This window comes from Bos taurus, chromosome 18 (genome assembly GCF_002263795.3).
Source record: "Bos taurus isolate L1 Dominette 01449 registration number 42190680 breed Hereford chromosome 18, ARS-UCD2.0, whole genome shotgun sequence".
In the NCBI taxonomy this organism is placed as follows: domain Eukaryota; kingdom Metazoa; phylum Chordata; class Mammalia; order Artiodactyla; family Bovidae; genus Bos; species Bos taurus.
Window position 1 is genome coordinate 56,728,177 of NC_037345.1, and position 23,609 is coordinate 56,751,785.

The 23,609-nt window shown below is 51.4% G+C and overlaps 2 protein-coding genes across 4 annotated transcripts in view; one reads left to right on the top strand and one right to left on the bottom strand.

The window, feature by feature from the left end:
- The first annotated feature begins 7,147 nt into the window (after window positions 1-7,147).
- Window positions 7,148-19,131, top strand: C18H19orf81 (chromosome 18 C19orf81 homolog). Of its 3 annotated transcripts, NM_001435395.1 has the most exons (6): window positions 7,162-7,253; window positions 7,926-7,993; window positions 16,059-16,131; window positions 16,220-16,355; window positions 17,457-17,596; window positions 18,768-19,131. In NM_001435395.1, exons 1-6 carry the CDS (start codon window positions 7,243-7,245, stop codon window positions 18,961-18,963), a joined length of 624 nt encoding a protein of 207 aa, NP_001422324.1. In that variant the 5' UTR covers window positions 7,162-7,242; the 3' UTR covers window positions 18,964-19,131. The 3 variants fall into 3 exon arrangements, with proteins under 3 accessions (XP_059733084.1, XP_024834520.2, NP_001422324.1); XM_059877101.1 differs by having other exon boundaries at window positions 7,148-7,993; window positions 18,768-18,993; XM_024978752.2 differs by having other exon boundaries at window positions 7,150-7,993; window positions 16,235-16,355; window positions 18,768-18,993.
- SHANK1 (SH3 and multiple ankyrin repeat domains 1) overlaps window positions 19,080-23,609 on the bottom strand; it is a 51,239-nt gene continuing 46,709 nt past the window's right edge. Inside the window, 1 exon segment of the mRNA XM_024978739.2 lies at window positions 19,080-22,388. Coding sequence (XP_024834507.1) covers window positions 21,671-22,388 — 718 coding nt within the window. The 3' untranslated portion in view covers window positions 19,080-21,670.

The following is a 23,609-nucleotide window of genomic DNA, read 5'->3' on the forward strand; positions in this document are numbered from 1 at the left end:
CCCTGTCGCAGGTCCTCGGCTCCTCCCCTCTCACCCCCTCCTTCTTCCCCTTCGAACCTGCGGCTTTCTAGCCGAAATCGCGCGGCCGCAGAGAGGAAGGAGGGCGCTTTCCCCGGACCGAGGCGTCTGAGACGCAGCGCACTTCCACCGCCGAGGAGACAGAGACCGGAGATCAGGACCCTCTGCTCCCCCCAGGATCCAAGGGCTCCAGCCCCCAACCCTTCCTCTCCTAGAGAAGTCAGGGACCCCGGTCATTTCTTCTCCAAGGACCCCGGGTACCGAGCTCCCAACCCCCTCCATTCTCAGATGCAGGAATCCACCTCTCCTGTTCCCTCCTCCCTCGGGGACGCAGGACTCCCGACTCCCCACCTCAGTTTTCCGCAGGAGAGGACTTCCAGTCCTCCCAGCGGAGGGGCTCTGAGGGCTGGTGCTGGGAGGGGAGGCAGGGACTCAGAGCCCGCTGTGGAGGTGGAAGCAAGGACCTGGACTCGAATTCTTCCTGGGTCTGCTCCTACCTTTTTGACCTTGCCCTGTTTGCTCTGAGTTCCAGTTTCCTCATCACCAAAATACAGACAAAAGACCCGTTTCCTAAGGGACCCAGAGATTTGAAAAGCCAGTCAGTATATAGAGAGAATTTGCATCAACGAGGTGCTTAATGAATATTTTTTCAAAGCAGCAATTAATGACAATTGCACCGGGGTTAAATGCTTTGAAAGCATTCTCTGAGTTAATCTTCACTTTGGCCCTATCAGGTGGGGGTCAGTTATGTTATTTCCATTTCACAGAGGAGACAACTGAGGCCCACAGAGGTGAAATCCCTTGAGGAAGGTCCAGAACTACCTACTCTGGGTGCAGCCCACAGGGGTGACTTGGAGGGCTCCTCCCAGTCTTTCTCAGTGCTGCCCCCTGCCTCCCAGTGACACCCATACAAATATAATCTCTAAGTGAAAAATTGCAAACACTTTAAGCCATGTCTCCGAGGCACGTCTCCCTTTAATTAGACGACCCCACCTCCCCCAATTGCTGCCTATGTATACATTTTGCAGCTACCATCATACTGCTGATTAAAAGATGCTTGCTCCTTGGAAGAAAATCTATGACAAACCTAGACAGTGTATTAAAAAGCAGAGATATCACTTTGCCAACAAAGGTCCGTCTAGCCAAAGTTTTTCCAGTAGTCATGTACAGATGTGAGAGCTGGACCATAATGAAGGTTGAGAGCCCAAGAATTGGTGCTTTCGAACTGTGGTGCTGGAGAAGCCTCTTGAGAGTCCCTTGGACAGCAAGAAGATCCAACCAGTCAATCCTAAAAGAAATCAACCCTGAATATTTACTGGAAGGACTAACACTGAAGCTGCAATACTCTGGCCACCTGATGAGAAGAGCCGACTCATTGGAAAAGACCCTGATGCTGGGAAAGATTGAGGGCAGGAGGAGAAGGGGGCAACAGAGGATGAGATGGTTGGATGGCATCACCGATTCATGAGTTTGAGCAAACTTTGGGACATGGTGAAGGACAGGGAAGCCTCGCATGCTGCAGTCCATGGGGTCGCAAAGAGTCGGACATGATTGAGCGGCTGAACAAAAACAAATCATACTGCTGAATCCCCCAGAATTGCCTTTGGAGTTCACTCCAAATTCTGTCCTCAGTGCTCCTTGCTTTCTCCCAGACGGACCTACATTTGCACCCAAGAAAGCTTGCATGGGAGGAGGTGCATCCGCAGACATGTGCATGGAGGTACAAGTGCCCCAAATACCACTCTCACAGCCAGACCTCCACCCAGGGTCCACAGACAGGGAGAGACACACAGCAGCATGCAGTAATGCACACAATCAGAGTTGTGTACGCAGGTGGGCTTGCCAGACCCCATGATGTGTTCCCAAAGAGGCCGTCAGGCATCAAGGAACAGCTGCAGTGCATGGACTATGTGTGACTTTGGGAGTGGGGAGCATGGGTTCAAACCCCAGCCCTGCTCTCCCATCATTTGTGGCCTTGGGTGAATGACTTCCATTCTTGGTGCCTCCATTTCCCCATCTATAAGTAAGGGTAATCTTTTTTTTTTTTTTTTCCTTTTTCTTATTGGGAGAGCGATCTTTTTTTAAACCCAGATTCCACCTCATTAGGTTATTTGGAGGATTAAATTCACCAGCGATTCGGAGAAAATGGTTAATGTTTACTGTTGTCGTAATTAGTAATTACACGCATTGGCTCATGGAGTCTTTTTTTCCTTGGTTTATTTATTTATCTATTTTGGCACACGGGATCTTTCAATGCAGTGCATGTGATATGTGCTAGCTGTGATATGTGGGCACTGTAGCTCTGCAGCATGTGGGATCCTCATTCGAGAACCAGGGATCCAACCCACTAGCAGGGCGAATTCTTTACCCCTGGATCACCAGGAGGGAATCCCTGCTCATGGACTGTTTAATGTCATTTTACAAGTGTGGAAATTGAGGCTCAGAGAGGGAAAGTGCGCTGCCCAAGGTCACACAGCTGGGAGGTGTCAGAGTTGATTCAAAGCCACGTGGTCTGACTCTAGACTCCCTGCTTACAACCACTACATTGTTTGCATCTAGGAAGAACCTTGCCTGTTATCACCACTGGGGGTGTAGAAGAGTGCAGAGCACTGGACAGGGAAACAGGAGACAGAGAGAGACATCCATTCAATTCAGTCCACGCAGCTATTTGGCAGATACCGAGCATCTACTGAGCGCCAGGCACTGTTCTAGGCACTAAGGATTTGACTGGGAACAAAGAAGATGAGAAGCCCAGCCTTGGAAAGGCTCATGGTCTAGTGGTGGAGACAGATGGTCATTAAATAACTCCATCTGAGGATCAACGTTAATGAAGGAAAGTCCAGGGTGCTGTGTCTGAGAAGGAGGTCACAGAAGACTTCTCTGAGCAGGTGATATTTGAGTTGGCATAAACCGGGTGAAGATGAGGGAGGGGAGAGGACTCCTCCGGGGAGAGGACTCAGTCTGTGCAAAGCCTGGGAGGAGGAAGCTTGGCACAGGGAGGAGGGCTGATGAGCACATAAGCTCCACGGGGGGAGCCCTTTTGTTTACTGCTCTGTCCTTGCTGCCTGACAGTGCCTCGCGCGCAGTAGGCACTCAATATACTGGCTGGCTGAATGAATGAACGAGTGGATGGATAAACAGAGAAGTGTATGTATGTATATGGACTTTCCAGGTGGCATAGTGATAAAGGATCCACTTGCCAGTGCAGGAGGCGCTAGAGACACGGGTTCGATCCCTGGGTGAGGTATATCCCCTGGAGTAGGAAATGGCAATGCAGTACTCCAGTATTCTTGCCTAGAAAATTCCATGGACAGAGGAGCCTGGCAGGCTACAGTTCATGGGGTCGCAAAGAGTCAGACACAACTGAGCCCACACACTCGCATGTATGTATTTATGAGTTGGATGGGTGAATGGATGGATCAGTGGATAGGTGGATGGATGGGTGGATGGATGGATGGATGAATGGATGGTTGGATGAACGGATGGATAGCTGAGTGGGTGAATGAGTGGATCATTACATGGGTGGATGGATAGATGCATGCATGAGTGAACGGATGAGTTTGCAAAGTACCTACAGACCCACACATAAAGTGCCTGCAGACAAATGCAGACACACACGCCCAGAGACATGCACAGTGTATGTAAACACAGGCTCACCATTTCTCCTGGTGCTCCCGTGGGAGAACCAGCAATGAGAACGGAGGTAGACTGTGCTGGCCAGGGCCTGTGTGGACAAGGGTCCAGGAAGGCAAACCCTCTAACCAGAGCTACAACCAGCCCCACCCCTGCTGCGGCGCTGACATAATTTCTGGAATAGAAAGAAAATGCTGATTCAGGGATTTGGGTCCCAGGCTGCACGCCAGGCCAGGGAGTGGGACAGAGATGAACCTAGAGAGGTGGGGTGAGTGCCAGTGGCAGACAGGTGGGGCTAAGGCAGAAACACAGGGAAGGAGGTAGAGAGATAGAAACAGAGAGATGGCAAATAAAGCAATGGAGACAGAGAGAGACACAAAGACAGAGACAGAGAGACACAGAAAGGTACAGAGACCCAGAGAATGGGAGGCAGACAAAGAAAGTCAGAGACACGTGACAGAGCAATTCAAATTCAGGCACACAGAGAGATGGATGAGGCAGGGTTCCAGAGACAGACAGCTAGGGAGAAAAGAAGAACAAATCACAGAGAAAAATGAAGACATGGAGAGATGGGAATTTAAGAGACCCAGATGTCAGAGGGAAGAAGAGAGAGACAGACACCCAGAGATGCAGAGAGAGACATCCAAAGAGAGAAGAAAGAGAGAGCCCCAGAAGAGGCAGCTAAAGCCTGAGGCTGAGATAAGAACTGGAAAAGGGAGCAAGCTTCAACTGAGTGTCTCTTTTGTGTCTGGCTCACATGTGGGGGCTTTGCTGTATCTTGCTTAGCCCGTCAAGGCAGCATTATTAGCAAGAGAGGAGGAAACAAAGGCTCTAAGAGGAGAAGACATTTGCCCAAGGTTGCACAGCCTGGACATGGCATTTGATGCTAGTCTGTTTGACTCCAGAGTCCATACTCACTTCTTCATTCTGTTACGTCATGTGGACCAACAGGGAGAGGTCCGTGAGCTTGGGGGTTGCTGAGTGCAGGTCACAGTAATAGAGGGGAATCGTCACTCATTCATTCATTCAACAGTCACGTTCCACACTTTCCTGATGCAGGAGAACCAGAGAGGAGTCAGGATGGTTTGGAGTGGAAGGCATAAAAAGACCCAAATCCCCGAGCAAGACAGGCAGAGTGCACCGTGTTCAGAGGCCTGGGGTGGGTGGGTGGCGGTGGGGAAGCAGATAAAGAATGTGCACAGAGAGGAGACAGAAAACACAACTGACAGGAGGAGTCAGAGAAAGCTTCCTGGAGGAGGGGGCACTTGAGCTTCTTTTGAAAGGATGAGGGCATTTGGGCACCAGGAAAAGGCAGCATGTAGAGAGTGGAGATAGAGGTGAGGGATTAATGAAATAAAGTAATTAGTAAAAGGTGGCTGAAGAGTGTTTTGAAGGTACAAGGTGAGAGAGGAAGCTGGGACCAGAGATCATGTATCTGTCAAACGCCTGACTGAAACGTTGTCCAAGGTGCTGAGGAGCCATGGGAGGGCTGAGTACAGGGGAAGGGACAGCTCTGAGTGCCAAAAGACCCCTCTAGAAACCTTGTGGGGAAGAGACTGGAGGATGTGAGGGCAAGAAGGAGTCTGCAGGGAGAGGGTCCAGGCAGGAAAGGACCTTGAAACCAGAGTGGGTATTGGGCTGTGGGAATGAAAAGAAGAAAGAGCAGAATCAGGAAGCAGAAGGGATAGAGTTTGGAGACTGATGGGCTGTGCAGGCTGGGTGTGCCTGTGGCCATTAGAATGAAAAATGTGTCCTCTCCTATAGGGATGAACTTGGCAACTGGAAGTAAAGGACAGTCTGATGGGAGATAAAAAGACATAAGGATGCTGAGAGGGAGTCTGGGCTGCAAAGGAACTGGGTCTGGAAATGAGTCCACTGAAGTCTGGACTGTTGTAATTACCAATAACAGAAACTCAAATAACCTAAGCAATAACACGGAATTAATTGAGTGAGTGATGGCTTCAGGCACAGCTAGATCTAGGTGCCTCAAACATCATCAGGAATCTGACTGTTTGTATCTTTGGTTTCTGCTTTCCTCCTGTTGTCTTTGCATTCAGGCAGGCTCTCTCCCCATATGGCAATGTGGTGGTCCCCAGCAGCTCAAACCTAGGCTTCAGCCAGCCTCTTAACCTCACTGGAAAAAGAAAGACCCTGTTGTATAATGGATCTAGCAAAAGTCCAAGGTTGACTATCCTAGATTGCTTTTCAGGCTCAGTTTAGTTCAGTTGCTCTGCTGCTGCTGCTGCTGCTGCTGCTAAATCACTTCAGTCGTGTCCGACTCTGTGCGACCCCATAGATGGCAGCCCACCAGGCTCCCCTGTCCTTGGGATTCTCCAGGCATCAGTCCCTCAGTCGTGTCCAACTCTTTGCGCCTCCATGGACTGCAGCATGCCAGGCTTTCCTGTCCATCACCAACTCCTGGAGCTTACTCAAACTCATATCCATAGAGTTGGTGATGCCATCAAAGCATCTCATCCTCTGTCGTCCCCCTCTCCTCTTGTAGGAGGAAACAGACAGAACAGGCTCTATCTTGAAAGCAGGACTCCATCTTGGGTCGGACTGTGGACTTTGAGCTATATGCCCAGTATCTATGGAAATGACATACCAACTGGAAAACCAGACCTCCTGGATGGAAGAACCCCAGGGCTCATACCTAGACTCTCCATTGCCTAAAAGAATACCCTAATTATCTGTGTAACCAAATAGAATCATAAATTATATTATGCTTATTGGGGTATGACCACAGGCCTATTGATAATTGTCCACTGTTAACTACCTAGGCTTAAGGCATATGAATCACGGGTTAACTTTGATTGTATCTTTCTCTTCCTTTGTTCAGACTAGTTTCAGGGAATTTGGGGAGGTAGGTTTGGGCACTTACACTTAGGGTACATAAGGTTTTCACAAAAACTGGTTGGGGTCCTTGGCTAAGAGGAGACTGCCTTGGGCCCGCCGGTGTAATAAACTGCACTTCACTATCTGCATCGTCTTTCTGCATGAGTTTGTTTCCTGGAACGCGTGGCTACAACACTCCTGCCTTCAATCTTTCCCAGCATCAGGGTCTTTTCAAATGAGTCAGTCCTTCGAATCAGGTGGCCAAAGTATTGGAGTTTCAGCTTCAGCATCAGTCCTCCCAATGAATATTCAGGACTGATTTCCTTTAGGATTGGCTGGTTTGATCTCCCTGCAGCCCAAGTGATTCTCAACAGTCTTCTCCAACACCACAAATATTAGTGACTCAGAAAATCGAGGTGCTACTGCTAAAAAGCAGAGAACCAATGCTTATCAAGCAGGAATAACCGACAGTTAAGGCAACGACCAGTTGAAGTGGAGAGAAGCAGAGACAGACTGAGAAAGACAAAAGAAGGGGAAAAGTCTGGGCTTCTCTCCCCTGCTGAGAGCTCGGCAGACACAAAGAGGAGATGCCCTGTGGGCACCTCTGTGGCTAAACTCCTTCACTCCCAGCCCCTCCCCCATCCACTGGAGGTACCATGGCAACCAGGCCCCCTGCTCACCTTTCCCTCCCCTATATAGAACCAAGTTTCTGTTTGAATCTCGCCTGTATCTAAGCAGTTCCTGCGTGAAACAGGGATGAGCGGAGGGCAAGTGGGAACAGAAAAGGGATGACAGAGGAGGGGAGGACAAGGGGCCCGACAGAGGCAGCTATGAGAGCAGAGAGATGGGGAAAGAGGGAAAAGGGAGACTGGGAGAGATGGGGAGAGAGGTAGGGAGACAGAGAAGGGGTGATAGGGTTAGAGAGAGCCAGAAAACAATGAAGACAGAGAGGGATGGGGGGATGGGGCGATGTTGGGGAAACTGATGGAGGAGACTGGGGAGATGGAACAAGGGAAGGGGAGAGATGTGGGGAGAAAGAGGGCAGAGAAAACGAGGGAAAGAGTAGAGGAGAGATGGGGAGAGCGACAGGGAGAAGTCAGGATAAAGAAATGGGGAAAGAGGGAGGAAGGGAGGGGGACAGAGACGTGGGGAGCAGATGAGGAAGACAGTGCGAGTGACAGGAGTGGGGAAAGAGGCTCGAGGAGACCGGGAGACGTTGAGGAAGAAAATGGAAGCTGGGAAAGAAGGAACTGGGACACACAGCGGGTCCCAGAGATGAAAGGAAACCAGATGCCTATGTGGACGCAGCCGTCCACATTTTTCCCCCGGGGCTTCAAGAACAAGAGGGAGGAAGCAGCGGGGAGACAGAGCTGGGGCGGGTGGCCCAGTCAGAGCGCTTCTCCCCGTCCTCCTGAGACAACCCTCACCCGCCTTCCCAGGATGCAACAGGAGGTGGAGCCCCTGTGCTCCTCCGCCATGGGCAACCCCGGCATGCACAGGGACGCAGGTAACTCTCTGTGCGTTTGTACGCAAGCGTGGGGGTGGAGGGCCTTCATCCGAGCATTGTGTCACAGCCTGCCTTGCGGCGTGGCCGCGAGTGAGTTACTGGCCTTCCAAAGAGAGAGCTACCCCTAACATCTTGTGCCCACTAGGCAGTACCCTTTAAGACCGCAAACCGCCATTTCCCGTGAGCCTTTGCAGATCCCTGGCCAATGGTCTGGACCCGGAACTACATTTCCCATGAGTCTCTGGGGCCTTAACAAGTCTTCTGGAGGCCATGAGCCCCTAGAGACTCCCTGCCCTGGTCCCTCACACACTTTTTGTCTCCACCACCAGACTTAGCATCTTCTCCTGAAGCTACTCCTTCTCCCTGCTTCCCCCCTACGACCAACCCAATCCAGACCCCAGGCATTGTTCCGCCGACTCCCGTTCCCTCCCACTGCCATCAGTCCCTAACCCTGTCTTCGTTCTCATTCTCTCTGTCCCATACCCACATACCCAGGTCAGGGCTTGTCCTCTTCCAATGGACCCTATCTCCACCTAACTCCCTGGCCTCCAGTTTCTTCCCTCCCCCTGGCCTCCAGTTTCTTCCTTCCCGCCCATCCCCTACGTAGCTCCAGAGAAAACTTTCTGACACCCAACACTAACCCTTTTTCTCCCTTACTCGCAGCTCTTCCATGTTCCCCATCACTCCCAGGATACGGCACCAGCCCCTCAATCCAGTGTTTGAGGCCCTATGTAGCCTGCGCCAGCTGTCAGGCTCATCTTCCAGGGCTGCCTATTTCCGCTCTACTTTAGCACAGCTCATTCATTCATTCATTTTCTCATTGAACATTTCTAAAGTAATATCTTGGTGACAATTCATTTGGCTAGCAGGTAATACAGAATTGGACTTAAGGCAGTATAAAGAATTCTTGTTGTTCAGTTGCTAAGTTGTGCCTGGCTCTTTGCGACCCCATGAACTGTAGCTCACCAGCCTCCTCTATCCGTGGGATTTCCCAGGCAAGGATACTGAAGTGGGTTCCCATTTCCTTCTCCAGGGGATCTTCCCAGCCCAGGGATCAAGCCCACGTCTCCTGCTTGGCAGGCAGATTCTTTACCACTGAGCGATGTGGAAAGCCCAGTATAAAGAATAGGAAAGACATTATCTCACTGTAAAAGAAGCCTATAGATGGAGCAGTGTTTGTGTTTGGGTGGATCAGCAGCTCAGTGAATGTTATTGAGAAGCTGATTTCTGTTTCCCTGCTTTTTAGTCTGGGATATATTTCTTTTGCACACTAGCTTGCATACCTCATGGTCACCAAATGGCTGCCAAAGTTCCAGGCATCACTTCCAAAGGTTTTAATCTTAAGAATTCCAAATAATCTCTCCTCACATCTCATTGGCCGGCACTAAGCACCCACTCACTCTTGTCTCAATGCCTGGCAAAAAGAATGAAATTATTATAATTATTTTAGTCATTGGGTCTATGCATCAGGTGGGAGAAAGTTTTTAAAGAATTTATATCTAATCCTACTTCAGATTCCAATTAACCAGGATCTCTAGGAATGGGGCCCTAGCATCTATAGTTTTTAACTGCTTGCCAGGTAATTATGATGAGCAGTAGGGGTCGAAGGCATTGGTTTACACTGGATGAGATATTTCTGAGGATCCTGGGGATTGGTGAGCCTCACCTGGTTCCCTCCCCATCTCTCCCACGGGTGGGGAATGGACACTCCTCAAGTGAGGGATAAGGATGGAAATCATTGACAGGGTCTCCCTTCTGGGTGCTGGCTGTAAGCACCTACTCTGTGCCAGGTGCTAGGCTAGGCACAGTAAATGCTCTAGTGGCAGAATGGGCAGTTTCTCTGTCCTCCAGTCTCTGTTAGTGCCTTTGAAAACCTCTTTTGTTTGGAGACCCCCCCACCCCACATCATCTCTAACCTAGACTGAGGCACCCACCTGATAAGTATACTTTATGTATCAATTCAGTTCAGTCACTCAGTCATGTCTGACTCTTTGTGACCCCATGGACTGCAGCATGCCAGGCTTCCCTGTCCATCAGCAACACCCAGAGCTTTCGCAAACTCATGTTCATCGAGTTGGTGATGACATTCAACCATCTCATCCTCTGTCATCCCCTTCTGCCCCTGCCTTCAATCTTTCCTAGCATCAGGGCCTTTCCAAGGAGTTAGTTCTTTGCATCAGGTGGCCAAAGTATTGGAGTATCAGCTTCAGCATCAGTCCTTCCAATGAATATTCAGGGATGGTTTCCTTTAGGATTGACTTGGTTTGATCTCTTTGCAGTCCAAGGGACTCTCAAGCGTTTTCTCCCTGCTGTGCTAGTTTGCTTCAGTCATGTCCGACTCTTTGCCACCCCATGGACTGCAGCACACCAGGCTTCCCCGACCTTCATGATAGCCTAGAGTTTGCTCAAATTCATGTTTAGTCAGTTGGTAATGCCATCCAACCATCCCATCCTCTATCATCACCTTCTCCTCCTGCCTTCAATCTTTCCCAGTATAAGGGTCTTTTCCAAAGAGTCAGTTATTTGCATCAAGTGGCTAAAGGAGCTTCAGCTTCAGCATCAGTCCTTCCAATGAATAATTCAGGACTAATTTCCTTTAGGACTGATTGGTTGGATCTCCTTGCAGTTCAATGGACTCTCAAGAATCTTCTCCAACACCAACAGAACTCCAACAGTTCAAAAGCATCAAAACTTTATGTATAGCTCCAGAAAAATTTGAGTGGCATTGAGTTGACCAGTTGGCCCATTTTGTAGATCAATATTTGTTCATTTCAGTTTTTCTATTTTCTTTGTGGTATTTTGGAGCCAGTAACATTTTTAGCTTGTCAGGTTGCAAATTTTGGCTTAGGCCATTAGAAAGCCTGTGGGTCCCAAGTGGTTTGCCTGTAGTAGTGAATGAAATGATCCAGCCTGTTCTCATGCAAGGAAGGCAGACATGACACATGTTATCTCACAAATAATTAATAACCTACAATTGCAATAAGTACTCCTTAGCTTTGGGCCTGAAGAGAATTCTGGGAATATTCTCTTTTGCTTAAAGACCTTAGTCCTCCACCCACACACCCTGTGATGCCTCTGCATAAAATATCCCTTTCTTTGCAATTTCTTTCTTTCTTCTTCTTCTTTTTTTTTTTTTTAATGAGGAGGGTCTCTGCCATTTCTTTATTTGGCAAACTCCTCTTGTATCCCTGAAGTCTCATGGTAGACATCACCTCCTCCAAGGAGCCTTCCTTGATTGTGCCCAGACTGTCCACCTTGTGACACCTCCACTGTAGCAAGTACTGCACTTTACAGTGACTGCTTTCCCCACCAGACCAAAAGCTCTTGGAGGGCAGGGTGGAGGTTTCATTAATCTCTTTGTCTGCATCATCCTTCAGAGCACACAGGAGGCCTTAGAGGTGTCTGTTGATGTTTGAATGTATTATGTTTACTCAATTATTCAATAAGTACTCATTTATAAATGTATACCTTTATTAAGTTATGCATATACATTGAAACAAATATATTAAAATCATGGTTGTAATTTAGGAATCTTTATTTCTAATGCCACATTTCATAGGAAACAGTTTTATTCACATTTTAAACATATCACTTTGATGTTGCTAGAGTCATTTTCCAAGTCATTTCACACACTTTTCCAGGGCATATAATTTTATTTCTATCTGTGATAGGAATTTAAAAGATTTTTCTCTACTATGGAAAAATTCAAACATTCACAAAAATAGAGAAAATGTTTAGTAAATCCACACATTCCAATACCTAACTTCAATAACTATCAATATTTTGCTAATCTTGTTGCACCTAGGCACCACACACACACTTTTTTGGGGGACATTCAATAGGACAAATTTGTTTTAAAACAAGTTTTAGAAAACAGACCTACCATGCCATTAATTACAACCAGCAAAAATTCATAAATTTTTCTTGAATATCATCTCATCTAGTATATATTTGAATTTCCCTAATTATTAAAGGTCAGATCAGGAAGCAACAGTTAGAACTGGATATGGAACAACAGACTGGTTCCAAATAGGAAAAGGAGTATGTCAAGGCTGTATATTGTCACCCTGCTTATTTAACTTATATGCAGAGTACATCATGAGAAACACTGGCCTGGAAGAAGCACAAGCTGGAATCAAGATTACTGGGAGAAATATCAATAACCTCAGATATGCAGATGACACCACCCTTATGGCAGAAAGTGAAGAGAAACTAAAAAGCCTCTTGATGAAGGTGAAAGAGGAGAGTGAAAACGTTGGCTTAAAACTCAACATTCAGAAAACGAAGATCATGGCATCTGGTCCCATCACTTTATGGGAAATAGATGGGGAAACAGCGGAAACAGTGTCAGATTTTATTTTTTGGGGCTCCAAAATCACTGCAGATGGTGACTGCAGCCATGAAATTAAAAGACGCTTACTCCTTGGAAGGAAAGTTATGACCAACTTTGATAGCATATTGAAAAGCAGAGATATTACTTTGCCAACAAAGGTGCGTCTAGTCAAGGCTATGGTTTTTCCTGTGGTCATGTATGGATGTGAGAGTTGGACTGTGAAGAAAGCTGAGCACCAAAGAATTGATGCTTTTGAACTGTGGTGTTGGAGAAGACTCTTGAGAGTCCCTTGGACTGCAAGGAGATCTAACCAGTCCATTCTGAAGGAGATCAGCCCTGGGATTTCTTTGGAAGGAATGATGCTAAAGCTGAAACTCCAGTACTTTGGCCACCTCATGCGAAGAGTTGACTCATTGGAAAAAACTCTGATGCTGGGAGGGATTGGGGGCAAGAGGAGAAGGGGACGACAGAGGATGAGATGGCTGGATGGAATCACTGACTCGATGGACGTGAGTTTGAGTGAACTCTGGGAGTTGGTGATGGACAGGGAGGCCTGGCATGCTTCGATTCATGGGGTCGCAACGACTGAGTGACTGAACTGAATTATTAAAAACTCTCATTTTTTACAGTTGGTTTGTTTTAATTAAGATCCAAACAAAGACAATATATTGCATTTGATGATTATATCCCTTCAGTCTTTATCCAATAAAGGTGCCTGGTTTGCTAGATGCCAAGAGCAGAAGACAAGCCCCTGACCTCCTGTTGTTCACATTATAATTAGAGACTCATAGAAATAAATGTAAAAATGCAGCTGTGATGACAGCCAATACGTGGTGTTATGCATTCAAGACAGGAACTCTTCACATGCTCAAGGAGATGTGATGAGCTAAGTGAGGGGGAAGAGAGCACCACGTGGATTTACAGCATGTGTTAAGGTCCTGTGGCAGGAGTGGGGCATGGAGAGTTCAAGTCCCAGAAAGGTGATGTTTCTGGAATGCAGCAAGTGAGGAGGTCGATGGTGTCTGATCAGGCTTGAGACATCAGCAGGGTCTGGTCCTATGTGGTCTTGGTCTTAATTTATCCCAAAGACAATGAGAAGTCCTGGGAGGGTTTTGAGGAAAGTGGAGGTGGTGATGTGGTCAGATCTACATTTCAAAATGGTATTCTGAAGCTTCCCTAGTGGCTCAATGGTAAAGAATCCATCTGCCAATGCAGGAGTCATGGGTTCGCTCCCCATGGGAGATCCCATGGGAAGATCCCACATGCCCTGGGACAACTAAGCCTGTGGGCCACAACTACTGAGGCTGTGTGCTGCAACTATTGAAGCCTGCATGCTAGAGCCCATGATCCACAACAAGAAAAGCCACTGCAGTGAGAAGCCTGCGCACCACAACTAGGAAGTAGCCCATGCCCTCTGCAACTAGAGAAAAACCCATGTAGCAATGAAGAGCCAGCACAGCTCAAAATAAATAATTATAAAACAAACCAAGTAACAGTAGCAAAAAATGCTATTCTGATGGGATGAATGAAGGAGAGAGACAGAGAGGTTGAGAAGTTAGGAAGCTGTTGTGTAGACAATAGTGGGATGAGAAGCAGCAGACTGGGGGATTGAGAACATGTTCTGGATCCAGATGGCTCAATTTTTATCATGATTCTATCGCTTGGGCTGTGTGACCTTGGGAAAGTCACTTAACTTCTCTGTGCTTCTCTGTGTGGTGGGGAAGTGCCTAGATGAAACAAGATTGGCAAAATATTGATATTGATTGAAGCTAGGTATTGCAACATTTGTGTTCATTATACATCCTGATGTGAAGAACTGACTCATTTGAAAAGACCCTGATCCTGGGAATGATTGAAGGCAGGAGAAGGGGACGACAGGATGAGATGCTTAGATGGCATCTTTACTGACTCTATGAACATGAGTTTGAGCAAGCTCTGGGAGTTGATGATGGACAGGGAAGCCTGGCGTGCTGCACTCCATGGGGTCGCAAAGAGTTGGACACGACTGAGCGACTGAACTGAACTGAACTGATACATCATCTCTAGTTTAGTGTTAAACTACACTACCTCAGAAGTTGTTGTGAAGATTCAATGGAAAGAACTTTAAAAGGTGTTTGGCTTTGCAAAAGGGACTGTAAACATGTAGTTATTGTTACGTGCACGGACTTGAGGAGATTACTACATTGGAAGGATGGAAGGGAGGCCAGGATAGCCAGACAGAAATGCAGAGAGCTCAGCAGAGGGACCATACGTGATGCAGGGCAGGTGGTTCTCAAAGGGGATCTGTTTAAAATGCAGATTCTCATCCCGTAGGTCTGGAGGGGACCCTGAGAGGCTCCCCCAGACCACACATTGAGGAATGAGTCCCCATAGCAGGGGAGGACTTTATCCTGAAGGCAAGAGAAAGCCTCTGGAAATTTGTGAGCCTCTGAGAGGAAAAGATCACCCCAGTTGCCCTGCTAAAACAGATGGGAGGTGGGAAGACCAGGACCAGAGAGGGGGGCTTACTGTGGTACAAGCTGAGCCGTCTTGACAGCCTGACGCTAAAGACCGCCAGGAGTAGAGCTGGGACCTAGCTGTGTGCTGGAGATAGCCTGTCCCAGCTCACGAGATCTGAGTGGGGAAGTTTGCAAGCTGGTTGTTAAAACCACGAGTGAATGAGTGAAAGTAGCTCAGCGATATCTGACTCTTCGTGATCCCAGGGACTTTACAGTCCATGAAATTCTCTAGGCCAGAATACTGGAGTAGGTAGCCTTTCCCTTCTCCAGGGGATCTTCCCAACCCAGGGATCGAACCCATGTCTCCCGCATTGCAGGAAGATTCTTTACCAGTTGAGCCACAAGGGAAGCCCTGTTAAAACCATGGGTGCCATAACATTAGTCAGGGTGGGAGTACCCACACCATGAAAACTGGTGCCCGCTGAGAGAGAGAGAGAGAAAACACTTACCAGTACACCACACAGTCTACTGAATTGGAATAGAGGAGATGGTAACACATCAATGACTGAGTAAAATGTTGCTAGAGAAGACTTGGGGCTTCCCAGGTGGCACTAGTGGTAAAGAACCTGGCTGCCAATGCAGGAGACGCGAGACGTGGGTTTGATCCCTTGGTTGCGAAGATCCCGTGGCGGAAAGCCTGGCAACCCACTCCAGTATTCTTGCCTGGAGAATTCCGTGGGCAGAGGAGCCTGGCGGGCTATAGTCCATAGGGTCGCAAAGAGGAAGAGGAAATGGATTATGTGGGACAACCAGCAGTTGGCCATGAGAGACCAATTAGCTGACAAAGGGGTTGTGGAGAAGAGCTCAGATTTGAGAGCTGTTATCAAGCTCCAATCAGGAGGGCAGTTCTGAGGGTGTTGGAGAAACCACAGACCGGATTCAAATACTGCTGCGGTGAAGGAGCCAGGCTGGGATGACTGGAACAGGAAGCAGAAAGGGGCAGGTCCCTTCCTTTTCCTCCTGCCTTGCAGTCTCCCTCTTGCGCCCCCTTTAGGCAGAGTCTAAGGGGACCCCAAAAGTCAGAAGGGAAATGGGGTTAGTAGCGAGTCCCAGCTCTGGGGTATCCCACAGCTGGGTGGGGCAGGTGGAATCGGGCTGAGACACAACAGCCAAATAACTGGCAGAGGAGCTATCCTGGGAGTGGCATGGCCAGTCACTCGGTGATGCCATTTAAGCAGAATAAGGTGTGAGGAGTGCTCAGGGCAACCGATGTACTTGGGTTTTCCATCCCCAGGAGCGCTCCTTGTGGACCGAGAGACCCCAGAGGAGATGCAGGCACGGAGCCTGGGCAGATCTGTCAAATCCTCGTGAGTGGTCCTTGGCCCCGTGATTTCTGACCTCAGCTTCTCTAAGCGCGAGGGCATCGACCTCTGACCTTGGGAGGTCCCTGTCCAGTGGCTGTTTTCCCAGGAAACAGTATCTGCGTCAGGTTATTGCAGAATACGAGGCGCTGGACCGAGAGCTCCCGTGCATCCGAAAGTTTCCCATGCCGCCTGCCGCTCAGCCGCTTTGTCTGTGCATGGAGACCTCGGTGAGTGGCCCTCCCCAAGCCCGTTACCCCAGATCCCTGATGGGGCGGTGGACAGGACTTGAATCCAAGCTCTGCAGCTTAGCAGCTGAGGGCCTGGCACCAGGATAAGTGGCTGAAAATAAATTGTGAATTTGTCAAAGGGGCCATCGTTGAGAGAGGCGGAGAGAAGGGAGACAGAGGACAGGGGGAATCCTGCTAACCCGTCTACTAGGAAAATCTGTAAAATGGACAGATAGTGCAGAAATTCATTTTAAAAAAGCTTAGGTGTTTGACAGATTCAGCGAAGTGGTTACGCCGTGTATGGTTTCTGTGGCCATTCCTGCTTCAGCAGAGGTAGCTATTAAGGTGTCACCCTTTAATTTGAGAATTAAATGAGGCTTGCCAGGCACAAGCCTTCGAGTGTTCCCTCAGCTGATCTGTGTCACTTTACCCTGACGTAGGGATCACCGTTCTTGTTGACAAGGCCAATCCACACTCCATTGCTTCTCTTCTTTGTGTCTTTGAACATGAAACAACCCCATCCCCACCTCTGCCACTCAACATATACACCCAAGGCTTGCTTTCCTGGAGGTGACCAATTTCTTGATTTCATTGTAGCTTCTTGGCAATTTTATATATGACATATGGTATCACCCTCCACACGGTAATCTGAGACTGAAACGTTAGTGATCAATGTGTTTTCTGAATGTTAAATAGATTGACAAGATGTCAAACCCTCCCCTACGATCCCTATTTATTGACAAAGTAACAGTCCTTAAAATGCTAATGTGACTATAAAAGGAAAAATGTACAGCTTAAATCCTTGCGGAAATCTTCAAGGGCTGCCAAAACCTCACCATCCAACGCAGGTTGCTGGAAAAGTTTTCAATAGATAGGCAAAGTTGGCCAACTGGTGAATCATTTAGCCGACTGTTCATTGACTTTTGGCAAATCGGCTTGGTGAGGATTGATTTTGTTTTTCTGAGAATGACCTAGAATGGCAGCAGATGCTTTTCTACCTGAAAAATTCCTTTCCTCCTCGCTCTGGCAGGTTCTGCAGGTGGGGTCTAGGGTGGGGACTTTTGCACCTGAACTTAACTCGGGTGTCCCCGACATCCCCAGCCTGAAGAGGACCTTACCCACGTGGAGGTGCTGGAGGCCCTGGAAGCCGAGTTCCCCGGGGCCATGGAGAGTGGGCGCGTGAGCAGCATCCGCTTTGAGAACATGAACGTCATCTGTGGGACTGCTGGACGCCGGGACCGGTGAGTCCTTGGCGCGGGTGAAGGGCCTGGAGTGATAGGCCCGCCGTGAACACGATGAGGGGGCGGAGCCAGGAGTGAGGGCGGAGAGAGGCGGGGCGGGGACGTTGGATGGGCGTGGCCGGGAGCTAACGGAAGGTGTGGGCCAATAGGAAGCGCAGTGAGGGGCGGGGTGGGGAAGGGACAGTTAGTGAGAGGGCGGGGCCGGGAGTGAGGGCTGAGAGAGGCGGGGCGGGGCGGAGACCTTGGGTGGGCGTGGCCAGGAGGTGCGGGCCAACAGGAAGCGCATCAAGGGGCGGGGCAGGGAGGGGACCGATAGTGAGGGGGCGGGGCCTGGAGCGCCCAGAGAAGGTTGTGGTAGCTAGAAGGACCCCTACCTGGCTGAAAGGCGGCGCTAGCGGTAAAGAACCCGCCTGCAAATGCAGAAGTAAGAGACACAGGTTCCATCCCTGGGTGGGGAAGGTCCTTTGAAGGAGGGCATGGCAACGCACTCCAGTATTCTTGCCTGGAGAATCTCATGGACAGAGGAGCCTGGCGGGCTAGAGGAACCTGATGGGCTACGGTCCATAAGGGAGCAGAGTCGGTCACGACTGAAACGACTTTGTATGCACCCACACGGGAGCCTAGAAGGGGCGAAGCCGAGAGTGGGTGCGGTGGGGGAGCAGGGCCAGGTGAGATCGGAAAAGAAGGCGGGATCTGGAGAGAGGAGCCAGACTTTCAGTGACCCAGGTGGTGACGGGGATGCGCAAGACCGAGGAGTGGGGTCGGAACACGAGACAGCAGCTATGAGCCTGAGCACCTTGCAGGGCGGGGTCAGAGTGATCCCGTGGGTCTAGACTGTCTGGTGGCGGGTGGGACCAGGCCTGAGAGCAGCACTGAAGGGGCGAGGCAGCCAGTGCAGTGGCGGTTTAGAAATATGGAGCCTCGACAGAACCAGGCTCAGGGAAGACAGAGCCTAGACTGACCCCCCTGAGGGTCGAAGAACAGATTGACCCCGACGAGAGTGCAGGCCTGGCGAGTTTAGGGACGCAGCGACAGGTTGAGGGACGAGTCGGTAAACGAACTCAGGGATCAGGCAAGGACTCTCCAGCAACCAGGGGCGGGGCTGGGGCCGCTAGCGATTCCCCCTCCGTCTCCGCCCCGCTCCTCTCCCTCTGGCCTTTTCCCCTCGCAGGTGGCTCATCATGGTCACGGACTTCCAGACTCGCTCGCGCCTGCTGCGCTCGGGGCTTCGACTCCGTGGGAACCTGCATCCTCTCGTGCGCCACGACGAACTGCTCCTGAGCGATTACCGCCTGCACCTGCGCCGTTCCCTGGTCCGACGGCGCATGCTCGAGGCTCTGGGGGCGGAGCCGACCGAGGAAGACTGACATTTAGGGGGGCGGGCCCCGGCTGCGCTTGCGCACCGCCCCTCTGGCTCGGGATACCCACCGGGAACCTCAGAGGAAAAGGGGAGTTGCCTCCCCAGGAAGGAGGCGGGGTCGGCTCGAGGGGGTGGATACTGTGAGTTTAATTATAAAGAATGACCTGGTACAAAAGCCATTTCTCTCTGCAAAATCTTGGTGGGGAGTCAGGGGGAGGGTGGTGATGGGGGGTAGGGACGAACCCCCATGATATAATTCTGCCTCCCTTGTCTTCCCCTAGTCCCTGCGAATGGACGCCTGGGTCGCAATCCCTTGAGGGGTGAATTCCGAGGCTCGTGAGAGGGAAGACCCGGGCGCCGTGGATTTGAACGCGTGCGATCCCTGTCCCAGCGAGAACCAGACGTCCTCTTCAGCCCCCCTCCTCTTCCTCCTCCTACCCCCCCTTGGAAGACAATTCTCGGGCTTTATTTCAGGTTTTTTTTTTTCTGGATTTTTTTTGTGTGTTCTAGGTTTTTTTTTTTTTTTTGTATTTTGTTATTGTTCCTCTTTTTGCTTTGTCGCTTCTCTCCACCCCGCGCTGCCCCCCATCCAGTACCTTCCCCCTCCCCAGCCCAACCTCTCCTACCCCCCTCCCCACCCCCCACACCCTCCCCAACCCCGCGGCACCCATCCAGAATGAACAAGCCCTTGATAGACGAGCGCCGCGCAGGCCCCCTGCGGACGGGGGGCATCCGACAAGGGGGAGGGGGCGGGTAGGGGCCCAGCGCGACCTCCGCCCCCCTCCTCGCCACCCCTCCCCCCCCACGACCCTCCCACAAGGTTCCCCGCAGATCCCTGACGTGGTAAGGGGGGAGGGTTGCAAGCACCCTCCCCCAAGGACGGAGCGCCCCCCCCTAGGGGGTAGGGGGCAGCAGAGGGGGAATGGGCTTGGGGGAAGGAGGGGGAGCTCCCTTCTTTGGCAGCTGAACATGGTGGGGATCAGGGGCGATGCCCTCCCCTTTTTGCCCACAGTAGGGGAGGGGGCTTTCCAGGGGAAGGGGGTGGCTTAGAATTTCCAAGCCCTAGGAATAGAGGGACAGGGAAGCGTGCAGGGAGGAACAGCCATGCTGGAGGGAGGAGTTTCTGGGAGAGACGGAAAGTTCAGGAGATGGGGGGAGGTGGTGCCGTCGTGCAAAATGGATGGACCGGAAGTCGGAGGAGGGAGGAGCTGAGAGGGCAAAGACTGGGGCAGGGAGAGGAGGAAGCGAGGAAGCAAAGTGGGCAAGAACTGAGAGTGCACAGGATCTTCTCTTGCCAGAAAAAGTGTACAGAGCGAAGAGAATAGGCAGAGTGCAAATGATCATAAGAGCTGATCTTTGGGGGCAGGGGAAAAAAACTGCCAGGAAAAGAAACAATAATACAGTCCCAAGAGCGTGTGGAATGAGATGAGTGTGCAAAAGGAAAGAGGCTGCAGAGTTCTCCAAGAGAGATGGAAAAAGTTACCCAAGAACAACCAGAAATTCAAGCATGAGCGTGCAAGGCAGGGCTGCGGGGTGCAAGAGCCTAGTTAAGGACGAAAAGACGGCTTCAAGAGAGCAGGGAAAGTGCTGGGGAGGATGCGTGTGCAAGAGCGGGCGTGCAAGAAGCTTCATCAAAGAGTTGACAGTGGAGATGGACAAGGATCTGGGAAAACGACGGGGCGAGGGAGTGGGGAAGCCTGGCAGAGAAGAAGATAAGGTTCCTGGGAGGCGAGGGTACAAGCAACAGTGGGGGAGGGGGGAGGGGCAAGGAGGTGGCGTGGGAGTGTCACTGTGAGACGGAGGGATGGGTAGAGTGAGAATGTGGGGGTGCAGGATTAAGAGGAGAGGGTGCTTCAGGAGAACGGAGGCGCGAGTCTAGGGGGAGGCGCACGGTCTGAGAGAGGGCGAGGGAAAGGGTGTCCCAAGTGTGTCTGCAGCAAGGGCCCAGAGATTCTTCAGGAGAAAGGGGTGGGGGAGGGGAGGGCGCCCGTGGGAAGAGTCTGAGACCAAGGGGCTGTGGAGCGTGGGGAGACAGACGCCGTGGTGTGCCAGGGAAGCGGAGCGTGAGCCGGAAGCAAAGGCAGGCGGAGGAAGCCAAGGCGGAGCGCGCAAGACAGCCAGAGGGCGCATTTGTGCAAAATTGTAGCCCAGGAAGGGGAGAGAGGTGAGCAGGCGTGCAAAGGAGCGTGCAAGAGCCTGGGGGGGCGGGGGCTGCTGTGTGTGCTGGGGAGAAGGGAGGGTGGGGAGAGCCAGGGGCCTGGAGATGGAGGGAAGGGTGGTTAGAGGGGCGGCAGATGGTGGAATCTGAGGGCGTCCCCTTCCTCTGCGGCCTGGGGTACGACCCCCAACCGGTCAGGCTCAGGGCTGACCCTCTATGGCTCTGTCTGTCCCCCGCTCCCCAAAATCGACCCTTCCCTCCTTCTCCATTCCCCCGTCTGTGATTTCCTCCAGCGCCCCTCCGCTCCCCCCACCCCTTCACACACACACACAGTCTTGTGTCAGCTGCCCCCTCCTGTGAGGTGCAAATGTCTGGCCGGGATCAGGCCACCTGGTGACCTCCGGCCTTGGGAGACAAGGGTCAGGGCGAAGTTCTAGCAGAGTCCCTGGCCCGGGGAGAGAAGGACGGTTAGGTTGGGGGGGGGGGGGCGGACAGAGGTCAAGAGGCCAGTAGGCTCAAGGGTTCTGTGGACGGGCTGGTCCGTCCAGGCCAGCCATCACCTCTCCAGGAAAAACTTGAGAGCCCGGTCGATGTTCATGCGGTGTCCCACCCTGGTCACCCCCAAATCGACGTAGTCCTCCTTGGTCAAGGCGGGAAGGTGGGAGCCATCGATCTCGTGGTCCAGGAACCGGGCCCGGTGTTCGGCCAAGCCCAGCCACTCTAGCCAGTCAGCCACATCGAACTTGGTCCAGAAGCCCAGAGGTTTAGCGCCGAACGGCTTGTCCGGGGGCAGGGAAAGCAGGCGGGTCGGTGAGAGGGAGCGGGAGGCCCCTGACAAGGCCCCGCCGAGACCCCCGGATATCCCGGGGTGCGGCGGTACAAAGACGGGGGCAAAGGGGTCGGCCGAGCCTCCTGCCCCTCCGGTGGGGGAGCCTCGGATGTCAAAGAGGCCCGGGTAGAGGGGTCCGGAAGGCAGGATGGGTAGGGACGAGGGCCGGGGCGCAGGGCTGACCTTGTGCTCCGAGGCGGGCAGCAATGAGGGGCTGGGGGCCCGGCGGAGCAAAGGTGGGCGCATCTCGAACTCCACGCCCTGGAGGTGGCGGGCGGACGTGGAGGAGGAGGAAGCCGATGGGGAGGTGGCCCCCGGGGCTGCAGCGGCTGAAGGGGACACCGCGGTTCCCGTGGGGAGTGGCGGCAGAGGTGGTTTGGACCAGTTCTGAAACAGGCTGCTCACGGGTTTGGAGAGGAGCGAGGACTGGGAGTCTTCGGAGAGTCTGGAATGTGATACGGGGGCGGGGGTGGAAGAGAAGGGTGGGGGGTGGGGGGCAAGGGCGGGGCAAGAAAGAGGCAGAGGTCAAGATATAGGGAGAGAGGAAGAGAGACAGGGCGGTGGGTAGAGAGATGGGAAGAGATGGAAGGGGCGAGCGAGGGGGTAAGATGGATGTCAGGACAGAAAATGAAGGGAGAGAAAAGTAAGAGGACAGGGAGGGCGACAGTCGAGAGAGATGAAAGAAAAAGAGACATTAAATGATAATAATAATAATCGCCACCACTTACTGATGCTCACGTGTGCCAGGCATTGTTCTAAGTGCTTTTACAGATCACATCTCAATGGAATCCCCGTGACAGCCCTGATGCAGGTTACTATTATTATCAGCAGCACAGAGAGGTTAAGTAACCTGCCTAAGGACACACAGCCAGGAAGTGGCAGAGCCCAGTTATATGGCACCAAAGTCTGAGCTCTTAACCACTACCCTATACTGCCTTTCGGGGTATGGCCAAGTCACAGCAGAGTGGAAGACAGGGAGACGGTGAGAGAGGAACAAAAAAAAGAAGGGGAGCATTCAGGGGAGAGAGATGGAAGGGGACAGGGGACAGAGAGAGAGAGAGAGATGAGAGGGCGATGAAAGAGAGAAGAAACGAGGGGAGAAAAGGGTTCCCCTCATCCCTTTAGCTCCCTCCACAACAGTCCCTGCCTCAGGGCCTTTGAATGGTTCCCTCAGCTTAGTGCTCTCGTCCCTTGAGGAGCCACACAGTTCGCTCCCTTCCCTCCTCCACTCTCTGTTTAGCTTGCCTTTTATTTGAGACACCTCTCCCAAACCATCCCATTGTATTTTTTCCCTAGGATGACAGCAATGACTTTGTTTCCTGTCTGACCTCCACCTCTGCTTATCAGGCTGTGAGCTCTATAAGGGATATGCATTGCTTGTTTTGTCCACTGCGGGATTCCCTCCCTCTCCCCCTGAAGGGTGGAGAAGGAAATGGCAACCCACTCCAGTGTTCTCGCCTGGAGAATCCCAGGGACGGGGGAGCCTGGTGGGCTGCCATCTATGGGGTTGCACAGAGTCGGACACGACTGAAGTGACTTAGCAGCAGCAGCAGCCCCCTGAAGGGCGCCCGGTAACAGAACAGATGGCAAGTCAATCATTGGTGGACAGGTCAACTAAACTAAGCATCCTTTCCTCTGTCATCCGTGAGATGCCTCAAGATCTCAA

Excerpts from the sequence above, each read along its gene's own strand:
- C18H19orf81 (XM_059877101.1), top strand. The coding sequence starts at position 7,456 with ATGTTGGGGAAACTGATGGAGGAGACTGGGGAGATGGAACAAGGGAAG. Across the intron at positions 16,356-17,456 it reads GTCTGTGCATGGAGACCTCG|CCTGAAGAGGACCTTACCCA; the intron begins GTGAGTGGCCCT and ends CGACATCCCCAG. Across the intron at positions 17,597-18,767 it reads ACTGCTGGACGCCGGGACCG|GTGGCTCATCATGGTCACGG; the intron begins GTGAGTCCTTGG and ends TTCCCCTCGCAG.